The sequence below is a fragment of the Podarcis filfolensis genome (genome assembly GCF_964270895.1).
Source record: "Podarcis filfolensis genome assembly, chromosome: 6".
NCBI lineage: Eukaryota > Metazoa > Chordata > Lepidosauria > Squamata > Lacertidae > Podarcis > Podarcis filfolensis.
Genome location: NC_139609.1, coordinates 53,372,894 through 53,393,040, shown reverse-complemented (window position 1 = coordinate 53,393,040; position 20,147 = coordinate 53,372,894). Strand labels below are relative to the sequence as shown.

The window sequence follows — 20,147 nt, the reverse complement described above, 5'->3', positions numbered from 1 at the left end:
GCGAGATCTGGAAGGAGGCGAGAAGGAAAGAGGAGGAGGAAGAGGAAGGGTGGAGCGTGATGCCGGCCAGGGTTTAAGGCTTCCAGGTGCTGCTGCTTAAGGCAGCGGGAACCTGGACAGGTGCATTCTCGGAAGGCTGGCTCACACCCGCCACCTTGTGACTTCCTCCTCCCGTTCTTTCTGTGCCCCCGGGGAAGAAGCGCATTAGCTGTTTTGTGCTTGCAGTTGCACATAATGTTCGTTAACAAATAATCGTTGGAATGCAATTCTCTACAGTCCTCGGCTAGTAAATTGTGGTAGCTAACAACACAGTCTTCCTTGTTATTGGTTAATGCGGGATGAGGAGCTGTTTTCCAGCTCATGGGCTGCATTCCCTTCTTGGACCAACTTCTGGGGGCCATTTTCGTGGTGCAGCAATGGACGTAAATTTTACCTTCGTACTGTTTCTACACACGCCCCCCTTTCCCCTGACAAGCCAGATAAATTAGCTATGGCTGCTGATCCTTTCTTGTTTAGATTCCTATGCTAGGTCTGTTGTAAGCCTCACGTTTCTGAGTTTTATTGGCATAAACCCATTTTTTGCTTCACTCTGCAGGACTGTCCAATCTTTCCAATCAGAAAGCTATTTGTCACTATCTGCAGTGCCAAGCTAGGTTGCTTTCATTCACCATCCAGATGCAACGTTGCTTGTTGCACGTACGCAGCACCACTTGCCTTTCCTGTTTCTTGCAAATAAAACTGGTAGCACCCAACTGTTGGCTTCTAACCATTGTTGAGGATAACATGCGTACACTAAATTCATTTTTAATAAGCTGCATACATTAAAATAACTTATAAAAGTTCCCACTGAGTAAGCCACGCATTTGTACAAAGTCATGTAAATTGTAAAAAAAAAAAAAAAGGTTAATTCGAGAATTCGAACGTTAACTTCAGTTGCTGCGAGTCATCGCGCAACCTGGTGGCGCAAGGGGTCCATAGCAGAACACATCCCTCCCTCCCATGCCGGCTATGCGTGAAGCTGGAAAACCCGCCCGGACCCAGAACGCCTGGCGGGCACGTCACAATCCCATCTCCGGCGACAGCACACGCAGTTACTTGTATACGCGCTAGGCCACTTTTTACGCCGCCCCCACCTCCCTTGGCCCTAGTTAAATCCGGCGAAGCCCCGGGGAAGCGAGCGGTGGGCTGGGACACCGCGAGGCGCATGCGCTCCGCCCATGGGACAAGGGGAGGCGGGCGAGGGGCCTGACGCGCGGCTCCGGCTCCTGCCTGTCACGCAGAGCAGGGGGCGGCGCCGCACGCGTTTGGAAGAGCCAGGGGGAGTGGCCTTCCCCGGGAGCCCCAGCTCGGGAGGAAGTGACAGCAGCAGCAGCGGCGGCGGCGAGGAGATCTGGTGGCGCGCGCAACGGCGCGCGAAGATACCCGTCGTACGCACGCGCCGACCGGCTCGCCCGCGGCCAGCGCAGGCGCAGGAAATATCCTTGGAGCGCACGCGCGGGGGGTCGCGGGGGCTGCTGTCTCTAGCCGCCATGGAGCGGAAAGGTGAGTGCGCTTGGCCCCGCCGCCTCCCCGCCAACCTCACCCCCCTCCCCGCCGCCGCCCCTCGCCCGCCGCCCTCGGCCCCTCGGCTCTTCTAGTCAGGCTTCAGCTTTCTGGGTCTTGGCGGCTCGCTTCCTCCGCGTCCCTGGTTGTTGCCCCAATTCACACGAGATCGGGCGTCGGTTTCCTTTTGTCAGGTCCCGCTGTTATCCGCAGAGTTCTTCTCACGGATCCTAACTGCCAGTCTTCGGGTATCCTGGCAAATGTCCGGCCCTTGGGCTCCCCTTCCTCGGCCTCCACCCCGCTACCCAGTATGTGATAAAAGAGGGTGACATAATCGCCTGTCTCCTCCAGTAACGTGTTTGGGGATATTTTTTTTAATATTATGAATATGGGTACAATGAGTCTATTATGAGCACGTGTCTCACGAATCTGGTTTGTTCTTGGATTAATGCTCCTTCTAGGGAAGAGGGGGTTAATCTGAGAACAAAATAAAACCGGATAGGTTTGATGATGCGAATAATGGGCCCTTCTTTTTCACCCTGAACAAAAGCTTACTGACTCTTGCCCCACCCCTTCTTCTTCTTTTTCCCTCTGTTTCTTCCTAGTTCTAGCATTGCAAGCCCGGAAGAAGCGGACTAAAGCCAAGAAGGAAAAAGCCCAGAGAAAGTAAGTGTGACCCTACTGCCTTAAAGTGGAATGGTGTCCTGGACAGTGACAATAATTTCCTGAAATGATGTGCAGAAGCCAGCCTGGTAGCCTTGGTTGCATGGTAATGAGAAATCTTCCAGATTTTCCAATTCTAAGTGACTCTTTACATCCGGAGGGTAGCCTCAGTGTTAAAACCGCATAAACTCACATGAGTGATATACCCTCTTCTGCATCTTGTGCATATTTTAAGTGGGCACCATTAAATTTGTCTCTGGGTGCCTATCAGCTTGCTGGTAATATTCTCGTCTCCTTTTCCAAGGATAATATTTTAATCTAAAATAGTAGATAAACTTAATGGATTAAATATGTTATTTATTTATATACATTTTAAACCGTAGTAGGGTGAAATCAAAGCCCTGGGTGCTGTCCAACAGGGCCACTGCAGCATCTGCAGCCTTGCAGCACATACTGGCTGGCAATTAGGCCTGCTGCTGTCACATGACAGCTGTAAGGCTTGCTCAGTCCTCTGTCTTGAATGTCTGCCATCCCAGAAAGTCCCCCTCCCCACCAGCAGCAATTCTGCCCAGAAGTTTAGCAGGCAAAATGGAAAACCACACTGGCAGAGCGATGCCGATGTCACTCTGCAGGCAGAGGCTGACAGGGCTGGGGGAAGCAAGATCTCTGCTTAATCGAGCCCCCCAGCCTGGTGCAAGCAGAATTTGAATTGTGACCTTGAGATTTACATTTATATTGTATAGCAAGCCATTCTGGCTAGCCCTGGATTTCAAGTGTTATTTTCATAGTCATAATAAGCTGTTCTGGCCTTGTAGATCCAAGAAGCTTGAAACATGTTCAAAATGGTGCACTAACTTCTGAACATCTAAGATTGCCCGTAAACTCAGCAAACTAAAATGCAATAGACATGTGTTCTCTGTGTAGTTTAATACTGTAATAAGAGTATTTAATAATCCCACTCAAACTGAAGGGTGGAACTTACTTTAAACATTTCAGATATCACATAGAAGAGGGAAGTCTTCTCTTTTTCACCCTGTTACTATAACTCGAAAAGAGATTTGACCATACCGTACTCTATGTAGCTGCTGTAGACTGACTTTGGTGGACTAAATTGATAGGCCAGTTCTTTGAAATTTTACTGAGAAGTCCCACTGAAATCAGTTAAGTGTGGATAAGATTGTGTTCTGTGTGTGTTAAGCGGCAAGTGGTTTCAGATTAAGAAAATGGAGCCAGAGAATGTGCATTATTTAGTGAGAGTAATTATCGGAGTTGATAGTGCTCTCTGAAAGTTCTTTAAGCCTGGAATATTAAGGAAAGTAATCCCTTGTCTAAGCACTAGCCAAGTACCCATATGCAAACAGGAGTTACATGTGGGAAAGTGAGAGGAGTAAAAGTTTTTGCAAGCTAGTAACTTGAGGTGGAGGGGAAGGATTATTTACAAGACTCAAGTAAGCCCCGTTTAAGTGAGACTTCTGAGTAAAATTTCAAAGGATTGTACTGCACAGTCACTGGAAGCGTACATGTGTAGATGCCATCATATGCCATTAAATGCTCTAATAATTTTTTCCCCCTATTGACTTTGAAATAGGCCTGAATTGAACCCCTTTGTCTGCATTTTCAAATGGTTATTAGTTGTTGTTGTTGTCATTAATTTGTACCCCACCAATCTGACTGGGTTGCCCCTGGTTTGTCATGTCCTGCCCTTCATTATTCATATTTCTCCAGTTCTCATGCAGTGCACAAAAAGCTCCCAAATCTGGCATCTCTGACTGGAGAATAGCAATAATGAAGTACTGCTTTGTAGATGATCCTAGTTTCAGTTGCTGGAATCTGCAGTTAAATTAACTCAGGTAGCAGTAGTGGGGGAAATATTTGCCTCTGAGCAATTGGAAAACCAGATAGAGCTAGGCTAGGTGCACCAATATTCTGACTTGGTGTCAAGTGGCTTCGTTTATTCACCTACCCTATGCCTCTTCTCATCCATTGTTCACTTCACTAATTTTTGTCCATGTAGCATTTCTGTCACTTCCGAACAGTCAAGGCAATTTTTGTGTCTTAAAATCATGCTTTCTGAAATCATGCTGTGATTGCAAAGTTTTAATAGTTGTAGCATTGTTTTCAGTGTAGTCTCTTGTCTCAAATATTTTACTCTATTTAGATTGAATCCATAGTGATAACCCACTGCATGAAGGTTTACTGCAAAGTTGTGGCAAGCTAGTAATATTCAGAAATTTAATCCCAAATTTCCCAAGCTCGCTCTTCTGTTTTCGAAGCTGTCATGCACTGTGGAAGCATTCTAGTAAAAATTAAAAGAGTTGGCCAACAGTTAACTTAATTATACAACCCAAAACCGTTATTTACAAATTCATATAGTGGCTTAAGTAGAGTGGTTATTATAACATGTTCAGCCAAGGTAGCTTCCCATTTAATGCTAGTGCTCTGAGAGAGTTCCGGTTTTTTAATTGCTTGTAGAAAAGAACAATAAAAAATGTTCCGTTCTTGTCAAAAAATCAAGAACTTGACATAAAGTTGTTTATTGCTGTTTCTGCAGCTAACATGTCTTGAATCTTCATATGTAAGATGGCTAATACTCTGGCAGTTCTGAGAGCCTTAAAATAGCCATGGCTATCCTTTATCACAGAGGAAGAGAAGCGGTAGAATTTTGCTGTAACAAAGTTAGGCTTAGGACACAATATATAATGAAATGCAAAACCCCATGGGCTCAAAGCCCCATTTCTCCTGAGCTGTGGTATGTGTGGAAGAAGTATAACAGGATCTGTGCATGTTTCCCATGCCTTCCTTTTTCATTCTTCCCCACTCCCAATTGATGCCCATCCATACACTTGAGTTGGTTGGCAGAAGAAATGGGTCTTTGAGCCCTAGGTGGATTTCTCCACTCAAAGCTGCTGCTTGTGTGATTTTGCCACTGAACTTGATGGATAGGCTTATTTCTTAACGGCAAACATAAATTTAAAAGAACAGGCTTTAAATAGTGCCTTCTTTTTTGGAATAATTTTGAGCAACAGCTATGTTACTATGTATACAAAGCTATCAGTGATTTATCAAAATATATTTTAAGTTTAAGAAACATTTAAATATACAATGTTGACTTGCGTATAATGGTGCAATAGATCACAAAAATGTTTCTAACCCACCTGTCTTCTGTCTTCTAAAAGCAGTAGTTTTTATCAGGCTTCCCTGCATAGAGGTAAGCCTTGCTCATAACCAGGCAAATGGTTACCAACAAGCTGCATGTGGTATTTGACAGTCAAATATCAGATCTCTGCTAAAAGCCAATACACTTTAAAGAAAAGAAAGAGAGCATTCAAGTCAAGGCAGAGGTCAGCTATGGAGGTGATAAATGGCAATACATATAGAGTGCTTTCTGTGATTATAACCTGTGATCACTGCAAAATATGTGCTGCTTTCTGGCCATGGGTTTCCTTCTGATAACATTGGTGCTTATACGTAGAACTACTGTTTTGTTGTGTGTGTACCTTGCGGGCCACTTCACACACACAAGTATGCTATGAATGTTTGAAAACATGTCTTCCATACACTTGTCAGTTGGGACCGGGTGAAGCTTCTTGACAAGTGCTGTGCTGTACTGTGAGTGGGAGCCTGGGCTTGCTGCTTTTTAATGTGTTCCAAGGTGGTGGTTTTACATACTACCTACACCTTTTAAAATATATTTAATGCATTTATAACCCACAGACCTAGTCAGTATGTCATCAGTACAGGTCCTACTGGTTGTGAGCATTAGTTGCCTGCATTAGCTAGAATGCATCAATGAAGGTTCATTTCCCTCCCAGAACCTTGGAAAGCAAGCAGTTGTTCTTGCTGCTACCTCTGTGCATTTTTGTTAGTGTGGAAATGCAGCATTCCCCTTCTTTCAGTTAAAAAAAATGAGAGTGACACACCCTTCTTTGCAGGGTCACAAGGTTCCCCAAATCCCTGTACTTCAGGGCTTTGAGGAAATGTAGGTCTTTGGGGAGAAGGACTGCAGAACAGTAGCAGCTGGTAACAAGTCAAGCTCTCACATTTCTCTACACCCCAGATTTAATTATGATGGAGAGCACTGAGGAAATGCTAAGGCTGTAGGTAATAAGGGAGATATCCACTTGCCCTCCTGTCTGTAGAGGAAAGAGTGCCTAGAGGTCTGTGAGTATGTGGCCATCAGGGACCTCCATGGAATTCTACTTTTTTGCATGTATAACTGTGAAAACAATATACATGACATTTCCTTCTGAGCCATAGATATAGAATAAACTAAACTAATGCTGTTTCCCTTTAAGTAAATGCAGCCATTCTATATGCTGTGTCTAATTTTTTTTGCTCTCCACAACCATGAATTGTTTTAACATTAATACACAGATCCATCTGTATATGTCTGCTCTGTGTTCTGTGCCATGTGTTCTGTTCTTCTGACATTGCTGGCACTACTGAATGAGTGGGAAAATATGTAGGAGTGTGAGGGCAAGACACTACTGCAATACTGTTTTTCCTTCTTTGTTGTCTTGCTCCCTATAGGCAGAGAGACAAGGGTGAGATCCCTTAAACCCCAAATTCCTACTTGCTGGGAGTTAAATGCTCATGAATACAAGTGCTTTTTTCACCTCACCCCCACCTTTGAAGAAACATGCTGTCTTCACTCATAAATCAGCATGGTATCTAATGAAATGCTTGAATGTTCATTGTTTCACCTTGCGATGAGAAGCTACATGTTAATTGGCCTTTTATTTTTTTAATCTGTTTCCTCTGAATTTCTGTCTAGAACAGTTAATGGTTACAGACGGGTTGGGGTTGCATCACCTTATTTCTTTATGCATTATTATTGTTCAAACACAGTTTGGTGGCATTCATCCTGAGAATGAATGCCTGAAGGAAGAAATGACCAAATTTCTCTGGTATGTGTTCTCTGGTATAAGTAGAATAGATAAAATAGAACTACCCTATGGTTGTTTCTCAGTGATAGAAGTCATACAGTTTTATAGTTCTAAAGCTAGTGATTAATTGGCATGTTTTCTTTAAGAAAATAGAAAACCTTCAATTCTCAGGTCTGTGGGAGAGGAAGCAAGAGTTTTTGATTAATTATAACTTTTAAGAACAAGAACTTGACTGGTTTTCCTTCATAGAATATGAACGTTACTGCATTCTTCATACATTTAAATATGGGGAATGTAGATTACAGTAAAGGACTAAGCATGCATATTGTTAGACAGTACAGTTGTACCTTGGTTGCCAAATACCTTGGAACTCGTATGTTTTGGTTCCCGAATGATAAAAAACCAGAAGTGAGTGTTCCAGTCTTTGAATGATTTTCGGAAGCTGAACGTCTGGCGCAGCTTCCGATTGGCTGCAGGACGCTCCTGCAGCCAATCAGAAGCTGCTCCTTGGTTTTCGAACAGTTCTGGGAGTTGAACGGACTCCCGGAACACATTCTGTTTGAGAACCAAGGTACGACTGTATGATGTATATCTTGTGAAGACATAATCAGAAACCTACTTTATCTAGATTATTAAATGAAACAGTCAGTATGGCAATTCTGCTGCCAGTTCTGCACCAGTGAACCCCATACAATTGAATGGGGCTTATGCATGAATAACTAGAATCAGAGTTACAGACAGCCTTAGTTAAGGACTGTTGGTTATATGAATTGCATATGCAATCAAGTCTGGGATCCAAAAAGCATGCCTAGTAGATTTTTTGATTTTGAACAGCAAGCCTCATGCCATATAACAAACTGTGTTTGAAAGATCCTTTTAGTTTCAAAAGGCTTGTTGTGTAACATTGGCTAGGGGTTGGGAGAGTTGCCATTTGAGAATCTCAAGCCCCAGACCCTCTTCAGTGAGTGGAACTAGTTATTTGATTCTTCAAAAGAAGTTCTATTGAGTACATGGGTATTTAATCCAGGGTAAATGCATATAGGATTCCAGTCTTTGGCTGTGTTTGCACCATCTGATTTTCATGGGAGGAAGTCTTTAGAGTTTGTTCCTCTTTTCCCTGGTTAAGTTTTTGTATCACTTTTTACTTGCTTGCATTCCACGCCCACCCAGAGCAACCAAGGAATTACCTAAGAGTAACCGTTTGGTTTTAGCATTTAGTCGCAAGCAGATTCACAAGCTGTAAAAGACTTCAGTCTGTTTTCTCACAATAAGTATAGTCGTACCTTGGAAGTCGAACTGAATCCGTTCCAGAAGTCCGTTTGACTTCCAAAATGTTCGGAAACCAAAGCGCGGCTTCTGATTGGCTGCAGGAAGCTCCTGCAGCCAATCGGAAGCCCTGTCAGACATTCAGCTTCCAAAAATAGTTCACAAACCGAAACAGCCACTTCTGGGTTACGGTGTTCAGGAGCCGAAACATTTGAGAACTAAACTGTTCAAAAACCAAGGTACGACTGTAGTACTTCTTTCTTTGCTGATCTGTTTGAGAAGAAAAGCTGCAGCAGGCTAACTGAAGCCAGGCAGATTCACTTGCAAGCAAGAGCTTCTGTTGTTCTCCTGAGTAGATCTGTTGGTAGAGGAGGCAATGGCAGTGTACCTTGCAATACCTGGAATGTTACAGCACAAATTAGTGCTTATTTCATGAATAAGATGTGCAAGCTAGAACTTGAATGTGTTTGCAGGCGGAGCCGCTGACCACACTTATTCAGACTGTATTTCAGCTGCATCTTCATTTGTCTTGCTTTGTGTAACTTTTTCTCTGCCTTTTCAGCTTTTTACATAGACTGATGCATTGCTGTTTGGTTTTCATAGCTCATCAGCTCAGTTAATCACTGAAATGCCAGCATGAACTGAAAGGCTAAATATGTTGCAGAAGTACCATTCAATAGCTAAGAATGATACTGGCAATTGCTTCTGCAATTGTCCAGTTTGTTTATTTCTTAATAAGAACATATGAGATGAAGAAGCTTGTCTTGTTTAGGTTGGGATGCCTTTATGAAAATTGTCTTCCATCTTTTCCATAGAATTGTTTTGGGCAGAGCTAGAAAAATAATTGGCACCTACTGGCACAGAGAAGCTAATACTTTGAGCTCTTGTGCTCATACAGTATAATCAGTACTGTGATACTCTTTTCTTTCAAAGTTCTGAAGGAAATTTATTATTGAACAGGAAACTCGTAGCTTCACTTCAGTTAGGCTACTTAGTTAGTATATCTGGAAAGACTTTGGAAGTTGGTCAGCATCAAAAGAATAGGATGAGTTTTTGGCCATTCCAGAGCATGGCTAAATTTTTCAGGAAGCAAATTAGCTGAGAGCAACTCTCTTCAGTGATGCTGCAAGGCATTTACCTGCAATGCAGTGCTATGCATCTGCAGCTAGGTGGTGGAGGCAAATTCCATTTCTCTCTTGCTTTTGCACAAAGCTTTGCTGTGTTCAGGAAGAACCAGCCCTCTGCTTGCAATTTATGTACCGCTATTACTTGCACCAGGGTGCCATTTAATTTTTGATGGCTCTTTCGAAAACTGTTGGCCCGACTTCAGAGATACCTTCATCAATGGGAGTCCGTGCTTCGTGCAGGTAAGCTTTCCTTTTACAGCATTTTTTAAAACCCAGATGGAAAAAAGGGAGTTTGGCTGCCTCAATGAGGGCTTCTCTGAATTCCATTTAAGCTCATAAATCTTCCTGAGGACACTGATTCAATTGTCACCCTCCCCTAGCATGTAATCTTACCAGATGCTTAGCTTAAGAACAAATCCAGTGAAGTTAGGTTGTAAAAGCAAGTAGATATTCAGAAGCCCAAGGTGCTTGTTGGGGTGGATGTCTGCCAAATGTTCTGATATGTTAAAATGGATTCATTCAAGGCTTCTGTTAGCATTTGATGTGTTTCTAGCAGTGTAGCAGTTCTGACAGCTGTCTGTTTCTTATTCATTGAAATGCAGTCTCTGGAACTCTCACATCAGCCTTTTGTCCCTGCTTACAAGCTGACTTCTAAATCGTTTAAATGAATCAGAAGATGCTTTCAGGTTTCTCTTCTTAGTAACAATTTGCTCAAATAAAGCATTGTTTAGAATCAAATGATGTATTAAAATAAGGTCTTTGTACCTCCTATGCATGTTTTACCATCCTTGCCCATGCCCGTTTGGGGTGCATTTTAGGAGGGATAAATTTTAGGAGGGCGGGGCAGGAGCAGTTGTGGGGATTGTATTGAGCATTTTTAAAAGATTTAATAGCAAAAGTACACATACTTTTCAAGAAACATTAGAGTGAAAATATTGCCTTTGAAAGGCAATCACATCTCTGCAGTGTTATGTGGTCTTTTTCACTCCCTGGCAAATAATAGTTCACTCTCATTTTGAAAGTATAAGGACTTGAAATAATTAATTGCAAAGATATTGAGCTCTCTGAGTCTTTGTAACATCACTCAGTGATAAGACATTCAGACATCCTTTAGATAAAGGATCAGGATAGTTCTCAAAAGCTTTATGAAGGCTTTCTAGTAACTTCTTTGCTGCAGGAAGATTGTGCTTGTGGAAGAGATGTGTGATTGCAGAATATTCAGGGAATTTCAAACAGCGTTTTTGCCTGGAAAATTAGCTTTAAGGCTTACCCTAATTCCTTGTCGATGCATGCCCTAGAACGTTCTGTCATTAAAAACCGATCTAGTAAACCTTAACAATTCAGCGTTCCCATAGTTATGACGTAATTAATGAAGAGATTTGCTGTGATGGGTGTGGCTTCTAGGGGGATCACATTGATTTCATCCTTATTCATTTCCTCTCTAGGTTTGAGATTTATTGAGTAGTGTTATGATTTTTTAAAATCATTGTCTGCAGTTGTCTTAACTCTTGTTTAACATTTGATTTTGTGTTTATTCCTGTATGTGCTCTGCTCGCATTAGGCTAACTGTGAATATTTACAACTTTTAATTTTTGCCAAAGAAAGATGTAGGGAGTTTAAATAAATCTTCAAGAGATGAGTGTGTGGAGGGAACAGTCAGTTTAGAATGTGTGTAAAATGTTCCAGAAGTGTACATGAGCACTCTTTGCAAGTATGCTGATTTATTTATTTTTGTTTGAACATCCCTACACCAAACCCCACAATAGCTGTATTTCACAATTGTTTTGTGAAACCAGTTACTTTACAAAGGTTTATTTGTTACTTTATTTGCAAAATAACTGATATGTGTTGTATATAATGGTGTCACATAGCTGTCAGTAAGAACAGAATGAAGAGGGAAGCAGGTTTTGGCTATTCCCCCTACCACCGGCAACCCTGTGCACACACAAAAATCTTCTCCAGAGGGTTGGGGACCCTCAGAGCATTGATTTATGCCTTATGATCAGCTGAGCAACTCAGTATTTAACAAACAAAATCCAGGGAGTGACTAGATATAGGTATGTTTCTCTTGGTATTCAAATATAATATGTCATGGATCACTGTAGCAGTCAGTCTAAAGCCTGACAACTACTAGTTGACAGCATGCAAGTTGTAGTTACATGTTTCTAGATATGCATGACTATTTTTCTTTCTGCTGAAAGATTGGGTTTTCTTTTCTGCCACTCTATACAGTAGCTTGAAATTCCCGTTTTTAGGGAGCCATAAAGATGGGTTCGTCCCACTGCATAGAAGCACACTGAGTCACTTATAGGGCTGGAATGCATTTGGGTACCTGTAATAGGATGACTAAACTAAAGCCATTCTGAGGGGCTGTCTATAGAAAATAATTCAGAATCCTAAAATTTCCCTTCATCCTGAACCCATCACCAAGCAGTTTTCACTGCAAGTCTTCTATGAGCTACTGGCAATTTTTAGCCTAAGGACTGTCCTACACTGTTGAAGCCTTCTGAATGCCTATTATTTTTTGTTAAAATATTTTTGAAAGCCAGTAATGAGACCATGTGTATCTCCCTGGGGAGGAATTCCAAAGGTTAGGACCACCACTGAGAAAGCCCTGTTCCCGTAACCTACCTGCCTTATGACTGGCCATAGAGCAGAGTCTTGGACTCTGATCTTGGGCAGATTCATACAGGTATAGAGGGTCCTTCAGATAAATTAGGCTGCTAAAGCTACTAGCCTGCTGAAATGTTTACTGTTCCATTGAGACACTGGCAGCCTGCATTTCCTTGCTGGCTGGAGAGGATCGGAAGCCCCTTCATAACCAGCATGGAAATGAAAGTTCTTAAAAAAAAAAAAAAAAGGACCCTGCTATCAAGCAGATGTAAAATGAACCATCCCTCCACAATCCTGCATGGTTTTCACACTGATCAGGGAGGGAGGTGCTTTCCTTCCTCCATGGTTGGCATGGAAACCAAGTGGACTGGGCAGAGGAGGGATGGAGAGAGCCATCCTCTACCAGCTCACTCCCTTGCCAGTATGAAATTCCTGTTTGCTTATAGCTACAAGGTGAGTAGTTAGTTACAAGCCTGAATATTTGCTGCTATTATTCTCTGCCTGCCTCTCCCGCCTCTTGATTGGCATTTTTTGGAAAGGGGCAGTCATTTGGTCCAGCGCCTCCAGCTTAGGAAATTCTGCTACAGACAAAATACATCACAAAGTACAGCTGTACCTGGTAAAAGTGCAGTTGACTCCCTCCCCATGGCTGAGCAAGGCAAATACCTGGCATAATCATAGTGGGAGTGATTGGTGTACTGTGCAACATTTGATCCTCCATGAAGACAGCTCTAGACATTGGTGTGACTGGTATCTTTTGAAACTGTACTAATTTGAGTGTTGGTACTTGCTGCACATGTGGAGCTGTCTGCACAAGTTGTATCTGCTGAGAGGGTTTGTTCCAACCAAAGTAATCTGAGATAGATGTGATGCATTTGCATTTCAGTTACTTTTTAAAAAATTAGGAACATTTCTTTTGCCTATCATTATCCAACCTCAATCTGCATTTTAGTCTTTGCATATTCTTTCTTCCTTTGCTCTAAGTACACACAGTAAAAAGCTTTTGACTTACGAACTTACGATGTCTCCTAGGCCAGAAACCCAACATCGAGGCCCTGCTGCCCATTCAGAGAATGATCTTCCTGAACAAGAAGAGGAAATCCTGGGATCAGATGATGATGAGCAGGAAGATCCCAATGATTACTGCAAAGGTGAGATGTTTTATTTTACAATTTGAGTATCATAATTTTAGACCAACAATTAAGGTTGTAAACCTGGTTTGGTACATTGTATGTATCACCCAGTAAGTGATTTTGCTTTGTAGATAGAAAAAGGAACTCATCTATGGGGACTTGATAGACTAATACTTCTTCTTATAAGACCAGACATCTACCAGACTATGTCCTCCTTGTTTGTTTAGCAGATCAAAGTTAATACATCAAGACATATGCCTGCTTAAGGTATTTCTCAGTATTTTTATTTATTTAACTTTTTACGACTTCTCCAGCTTTCCATTTAATATAGGCTCCATATTTACAACTGAAATTAAAGTTAACATCAAAACTGCATAATAAACATCAGAAATATAAACTTAACAATAACAAAAAATGGAACTTTAGGAGCTGTAAAATTCATCAGGAAACCAGGAAATAAACAAAGCCTAATAAGTATGGCGAGTGAAAAGTAAAAACTATGTAGTTGTCTGGTAGGCTTCTCCAGCAGGTTGATAGGTGAGATTCCAAAGCAACATCATCTTCATGGAAAATGCCAGGGACAACACTGGATTAACCCATCCACCCATGCAGTGGTAGAATTTGGAATAAGTAGGGGGCGATTGTTCTGGTCAGAGGGAGACTGCATTCCCAAGGGTAGTTACTGTCTGCAATCCTTAGTTTGCAGGAAGCTCAGTATAGGACCCCCAGTGTGTGCTAGAGAATACTGGGTGAAGCAATTCAATTTGTACTGGTACCTTTAGATACCTGCCGACACTTAGAGAAAGCTATTGGTTGGTCTTCAGGTGCTGAGATTGTGCTTCCTCTAATTACCATATAAATCTGTACATTTTGGGTCCACTTGCTATATATAAAACACTGACATAGTGTCATACAGGAATTGGCAGAGGACAGTCATTTCCTCCACTTAAATACCATATGTCTACCTTCACATCACAGAATTCTCAATGGTAAAATGTTGCAAACATGACTGTATCTCCCCAATCCTGGCTCTAGTTACCCAAACTGGTATACTTAGCATCCTGCTCAATGGAATAAACTGAATGAAAAACATGTCATTTCTCCACTGACTTCATTTTGTGTGGGTGTACTGTTTGCCCGGCATAGAAATCTAGCAGGCTGGCAGCAAAGGCATGGATCTCTCTGTCTTTCTATTGCCAGCCAGCGTGTTCTATGCTAGACATGCGGGGGGGGGGTCACCTGCTGTGCCTGTATATGAAAACATGGTAGACTGGTAGCAAGAGGGAAGGAGCAGCCTGATGCAAACCCTCTTGCTTTTAATCCTGAACGCGCAGGAGGGGGCTTACCCATTATCAGCTAGCTTGGAATGGCAGTGGGCTGTCAGAAGAGGGATGAAGTTTTCAGACTTCTGCCTCCTGTCAGTCTGCCTGGTTTCTTTGCTTGACAGAAGGAGGCAGTTTCCCCACCTCCCTGTCCAGCATAGAAAGGATGCTGGAGAAGGGAATGCGTGCTCAGCCCCCCACCCCCGGACCCTCCTCCAAGCCCAGCCTAGAGATGCAGTCTACCAGAGAAGGGTTGAAGCACTCGATCAGCCCAGTCACTTGCCTGGATGAAATTCCTTGTTGCCCATGGCGACCAGGCAAGTGTTTAAAAACAAGCTTGCTTTGATAGTTCTTTCATTATAGTCCTTGCATTATCTAATCCAGTATAGTGATCCAGAAATATATTTTAAAAATTAATAACAAACTCCCCATGCTGAACAAACCAGGCTTCAAGGAAATACGTTCACCAAGCCATTTCTTAAAAGGTAGGATGTTCCCCTTTGTGTATACCTGAGAGTAAGCATCTTTTAATTTAATGGGATCTTTTTGTAGCAATTTATGAGATGGCATTGTTAGCTTTCCTCCTTGTTAAAAAGCAGGTTCACACAATTGCAAACAACGCTTGATGCTGTTGTGAAGTATGTGTGTAGGTGTAACAAGTACAGCTCGGGGGCCTAAATGGAGGTGCTGCCCTCATGGATCACAGTGATGTACTGTAGTTGCCTGGCGTGAATGTCAGAAAATGAATTGTTTTTGTGTGAAGTAGCTCCTGTTTGAGGTGGGCTGATTTGGGTTGGCTAATGATGCCATTTAGGTGGTTAGGACGATGTGTGAACCTCTTCAGATATGCAGCTTCCTACATGGTTGGACCCTTTGCAGTTCACCATAGTGGTGACAACCATAGCACAAAGGTAATGTGAGAAGGGGGCAAGAATGCATTGGCAGAATGGTGTACAGGAGCTCTTTAATAGGAGCTCACATAGGTCATAATTTTTCTTAATTCAGCATCGCCAAGGTCCAGGGATAAGTCTCAAAGTCAGTAATTCAACGACATACACCTTCATACATCAACTGGCAACTGATCCCACCATGCCCGTCTTCTCTCTGGATTGTTTTTGATAAATATTGAGTAAGTTCTTTAAACAAAGGCAGGGCTTGAATGTATGCATCTCCATTGGCTTCTTTTAATAAACTAGTGGTCAGTTATGTATCTGGAGGCAATTTTAACATGAACAAGGGCAGGCAAACTGAAATTTAATTCAGACAAAATGGAGATACTGTGGGTGGGAAGTTGGTCTTCTCCAGAAAGAAGGTTCAATTGGCTCTGGATGTGGGGTTGCACTTTGCCTGCAAGTCCAAGGACGCAACCTGGGAATCCTCCTGAATTCAGTAGGTGACATCCAATTGAGAAAATACTTTTTTTATTATTTAAGGTGGCTAACAAATGTGTTAAACAAAACATACGCATCTGTATTAGCACATAGAATTGACATGTTCTCAGTATGACCTTAATACTGAGTAGATTACCCATCAGATCATTCTCTTATCTCATGGCTAAGGCTCCTCATCATGGAAACCTTAGAGACACGCTAGGCTCTCATTCTTTTAAGGATATTGCTATGCTTTAGCTGAGTCATTCTGTTCTGTTATGAGCCCAGCATCTTATGAAGAGATTTGAAGAGTAGCCACCAGGTCTTCTTAATATTGTGACTAGACCTTACAAATCAACATCCCCTTTCAGCTGCAGTTTCAGCCAAGTGGTGTGTCATCATGTACTTCACCAAATAAAGAAAATCCCAGGGTAGCATTCCTGTTCTTATGGAGGGAAGGAAAAGCATTATTAAATCCAAATGTTCTTGCTACTGCTAGGAGAGAGCAGTTAGCAATGCATTATATCTCTCCCAATCCCAGAACTCATAGCTAATGTGACATTTGAAGTTTCTTAAACAGTAGTGTTTTTAAAAGATAATTTTTCTTATTGTGGAGTATATTTAGTGAGAAAATCAAGAGATTTGAGAGTTCCCAGTGGGATTGTACCACCTGCACATAGCCAGGCTGGTCTGCTTATCCTTCCCACATGGAGGAATAGCACACTACAGCTATTTTCTCTGCAGAAGCTGAGAAGGGAAAACACACCATCTATTCTATATTGTGCCTGATATTATTCTTTGGTAAGCTGTCAGGATTTATTTGCATGATATCTAAAATGAAGAAATTGCATGGTTCTACCAACAATTGTGTGTTCTCAAATGTTCTTTTTTTCATTTGTTTTTAAGAGAGATTAAAAGTGGCAGGTGCATAGATTGACCTGTGAGTTTCTCAATATCACTGAGGGTTCTTGACCCAATAACTCTTTTTACATTTCCTAGGAGGCTACCATCTTGTTAAAATAGGGGATCTGTTCAATGGAAGATACCATGTGATCCGGAAGCTGGGATGGGGACACTTTTCTACGGTGTGGTTATCATGGGACATCCAGTAAGTCTTTTTTCTTTTTGGAAGGAATTTCTGCTAGTTGCATGGAATATTGTTACAGACCAGCAACATGAGATTTTTCCTCAGAATGTTCCTCCTTGTTTTCAAATCCAGAGGTTTCATCTCATGCTTTAGAATAATAATAATAATAATAATAATAATAATAATAATAATAACAACAACAACAACAACAACAACAACAACAACAACAATAACAATAACAACATGGTAACATGTACAAACTGAAAACTGATTCATATTCCCCCTTACATATTATTTCTTCAAGTTTACTTTTTATTGAACTTGAGGGAAATTATGCATTCAGGAGTGACAGAGAACCTGCGTTTGTATTTTGTAGGAAATGATCCTGAGCATTCAGGTCTTTTTCTGTTAGTGTTATCTGATTCCTGAAGGCAGTTTAGCACTAAACTTTGTGTCCACTTAGGGGGAAGAGGTTTGTGGCAATGAAAGTTGTAAAGAGTGCTGAACACTACACAGAAACAGCATTGGATGAAATCAAACTGCTGAAATCTGTGAGTATCCACAAGTAGATGGTTTTGATTCAATTTCAAATTATATCCTTTAAAAATATCAGCAAATGGCTCCCAGCCATAATATAATATCTTGCTCCATACTAGATACAAAGGGGAATGCTGTACACAGGATTAGATTAGGCATTTGTTATTATTTTTCTTTAATTTGTAAAGGTCAATTTTTATCTCTGTTTCCAGAGCATTTTAAAAGATGACAGAAGATTATTTATTAAATTGGTTAGTCGTTTTATCTTGCCCAAGGCAGCCCAAAGCAACTTACAACCAACCAACCAAACAAACAGAAAAAGGAAAAAAAATCCACAAGAGATATATTAAAACCAAGGGGGTGGAATACATTTAAAACATCCCACACACTTCTAAAAGGCCACAGATAATTAAAGGTCAAAGTCTTGGTTGGAGGTGAAAATTTCTGCCTGGTTCTTAAAGATATGGCTATTGTAATTATTGCAAGTGGGTAATTCATCTCAAGTTTGGTTTGCTATTTGTGGCATTAGTTGTAGGTATCATGTCATCCCATTACCTTAGCTGGTAATCTTCCTTTCATGTATCCAGCAGTACATTTTCAGTCATTTTTATGGAGGGAGGGAAAGGTAAATGCAGGCTCATGAGAAGTAACAGCATTAGTACAGTTACTTAGACAGTGTTGTTTAGGAATTGATTAAAGAAGGGTTTTTCTGCCCCGGCTGGGGCATAAGGCAAGGTTAGTATGGACATAGTTGCTCAAGAATAGTCAGAAATGCTAACATAAATTGATTATTTGATTTGCTAAATAAGAATGTGGGGTGAGAATCTGGAGAGTGTCTTGGAAACCTATGGGATTTGATAAAGATAGAACCTGCATTAAATGATTTTTTATGGTGTTTGATTTCCCCTACAGGTCCGCAACACTGACCCAGACGACCCAAACAGAGAGAGAGTAGTTCAGTTATTAGATGACTTCAAAATCTCAGGAGTAAATGGTTCCCGTATCCTTTTAATAAAACCAGACTTTTCTACGATCTTTAATCCAGCAAAATGTGGGATTTAATAAAATACAATACTGGGTTAAAACGTAAATGATTGTCTTACACAGTGATGAAATTTCACAACGTGTAGCCGTTTGGCACAAGTATGTTTTCAGTTTCCTTCAACCATATAAAGAAAACAACCTACAAAAAGGTTTCCTTTCTAATTCTGAGCGGCAAGAGCCTTTTTGAATGTTGGAAGTTGGGAAGACAATTTGAAAAAAGTGAGAGTATTGTTTGGGCTTTCCCGCTGATGTGGCTTTAGCTTCATCTGCACCACCTTACGATATTTCTGTATCCCTGTGTGCGTGGAATTTACCAGTGAAAATTCATAGGACTGTTAATTATTAGAATACTTTCTGGTGCAATACCAGTACAGTGGTACCTCGGGTTAAGAACTTAATTCGTTCTGGAGGTCCGTTCTTAACCTGAAACTGTTCTTAACCTGAAGCACCACTTTAGCTAATGGGGCCTCCTGCTGCTGCGCAATTTCTGTTCTCATCCTGAAGCAAAGTTTTTAATTCGAGGTACTATTTCTGGGTTAGCGGAGTCTGTAACCTGAAGTGTCTGTAACCCGAGGTACCACTGTAATGGGGTGGATGTTGCGGCCTTGCTCATCTGGTTCCCAATGTCCTATATTGCTGCTGGTTACCGGGGGGGGGGGGCAGGGAGTGCAGTGGATGTGCAGTGGGGGGGAGCATTGGGCTGACTCAACCACTGCACCCACACCAAGCGCCCCATTGCCTTACCTCTCCCTCTTGGTAACTGGCAGCAGTGCACAGCATGGGGAAGCCACACAAGGAATGCCACACCACAGGCGGGGGCTGTGTAAAATTGCCACAAAGTGTAGCTGTTCTAGAAAACTACATGCAGATAGTCAGGGGGAAATGGGTATATACGCGATAACTAAGCATGAAATTTCTTTTTCCGTGTTGCTATGTATTCAGCAATAGCTGACTTTGTAAATGTTCTGGGAAATTCAGCCTTGACTCAGCTACAGATATTTGCATGGTGTTTGAAGTTCTGGGGCACCATCTTCTGAAATGGATCATCAAATCAAATTATCAGGGTCTTCCACTACTCTGTGTAAAAAGGATCATCCACCAGGCATGTTATATATACTACATTTGGGACTACTTTTGTGAAAAGTTGTTTTTGTCAAGCGTTTGGTGCTCCATAGTGCAGCTGGAGACTCTCTGTGATGTCAGTTGCTGCACTTTTGGCTGCTGGAACAGATCAAAATTGTAACAATGACTTCTCATTGGTGGATATCCTGTGCATCACATGCTCTAGGATCCCAAGATCAGGTCCTTCACACAGTATTTAAGAATTAACAAGAAACTGCTGTGAATCAGTAGGCCAGTTCAAGAGTTTTCTCATGCTTTCTGTCCAATAGCAGAATAAGATTCTATCTAATAGCAGAATCAGTGATCCTGTTCTGATTGATTTGGCAGCAAAACAGGGTAGGTTGTTGCATATCACTGGAAACCACAAGGCACTCTACTAAAAAGGCAGCACAGTTCCCAAAAGTGGAAGCAAAGGGCTGTGTATGTGTGCTTTAC

At 41.7% G+C, this 20,147-nt stretch overlaps 1 protein-coding gene across 1 annotated transcript in view; it reads left to right on the top strand.

The window, feature by feature from the left end:
- The first annotated feature begins 1,103 nt into the window (after positions 1 to 1,103).
- The window catches only part of SRPK1 (SRSF protein kinase 1), a 31,471-nt gene continuing 12,427 nt past the window's right edge, over positions 1,104 to 20,147 (top strand). Inside the window, exons 1-7 of the mRNA XM_083617892.1 lie at positions 1,104 to 1,542; positions 2,148 to 2,208; positions 13,130 to 13,248; positions 16,922 to 17,030; positions 17,473 to 17,560; positions 18,459 to 18,546; positions 19,586 to 19,692. Of these exons, the coding sequence (XP_083474018.1) occupies positions 1,218 to 1,542; positions 2,148 to 2,208; positions 13,130 to 13,248; positions 16,922 to 17,030; positions 17,473 to 17,560; positions 18,459 to 18,546; positions 19,586 to 19,692 (897 nt within the window). The 5' untranslated portion in view covers positions 1,104 to 1,217. The remainder of the gene's footprint in view (positions 1,543 to 2,147; positions 2,209 to 13,129; positions 13,249 to 16,921; positions 17,031 to 17,472; positions 17,561 to 18,458; positions 18,547 to 19,585; positions 19,693 to 20,147) is intronic.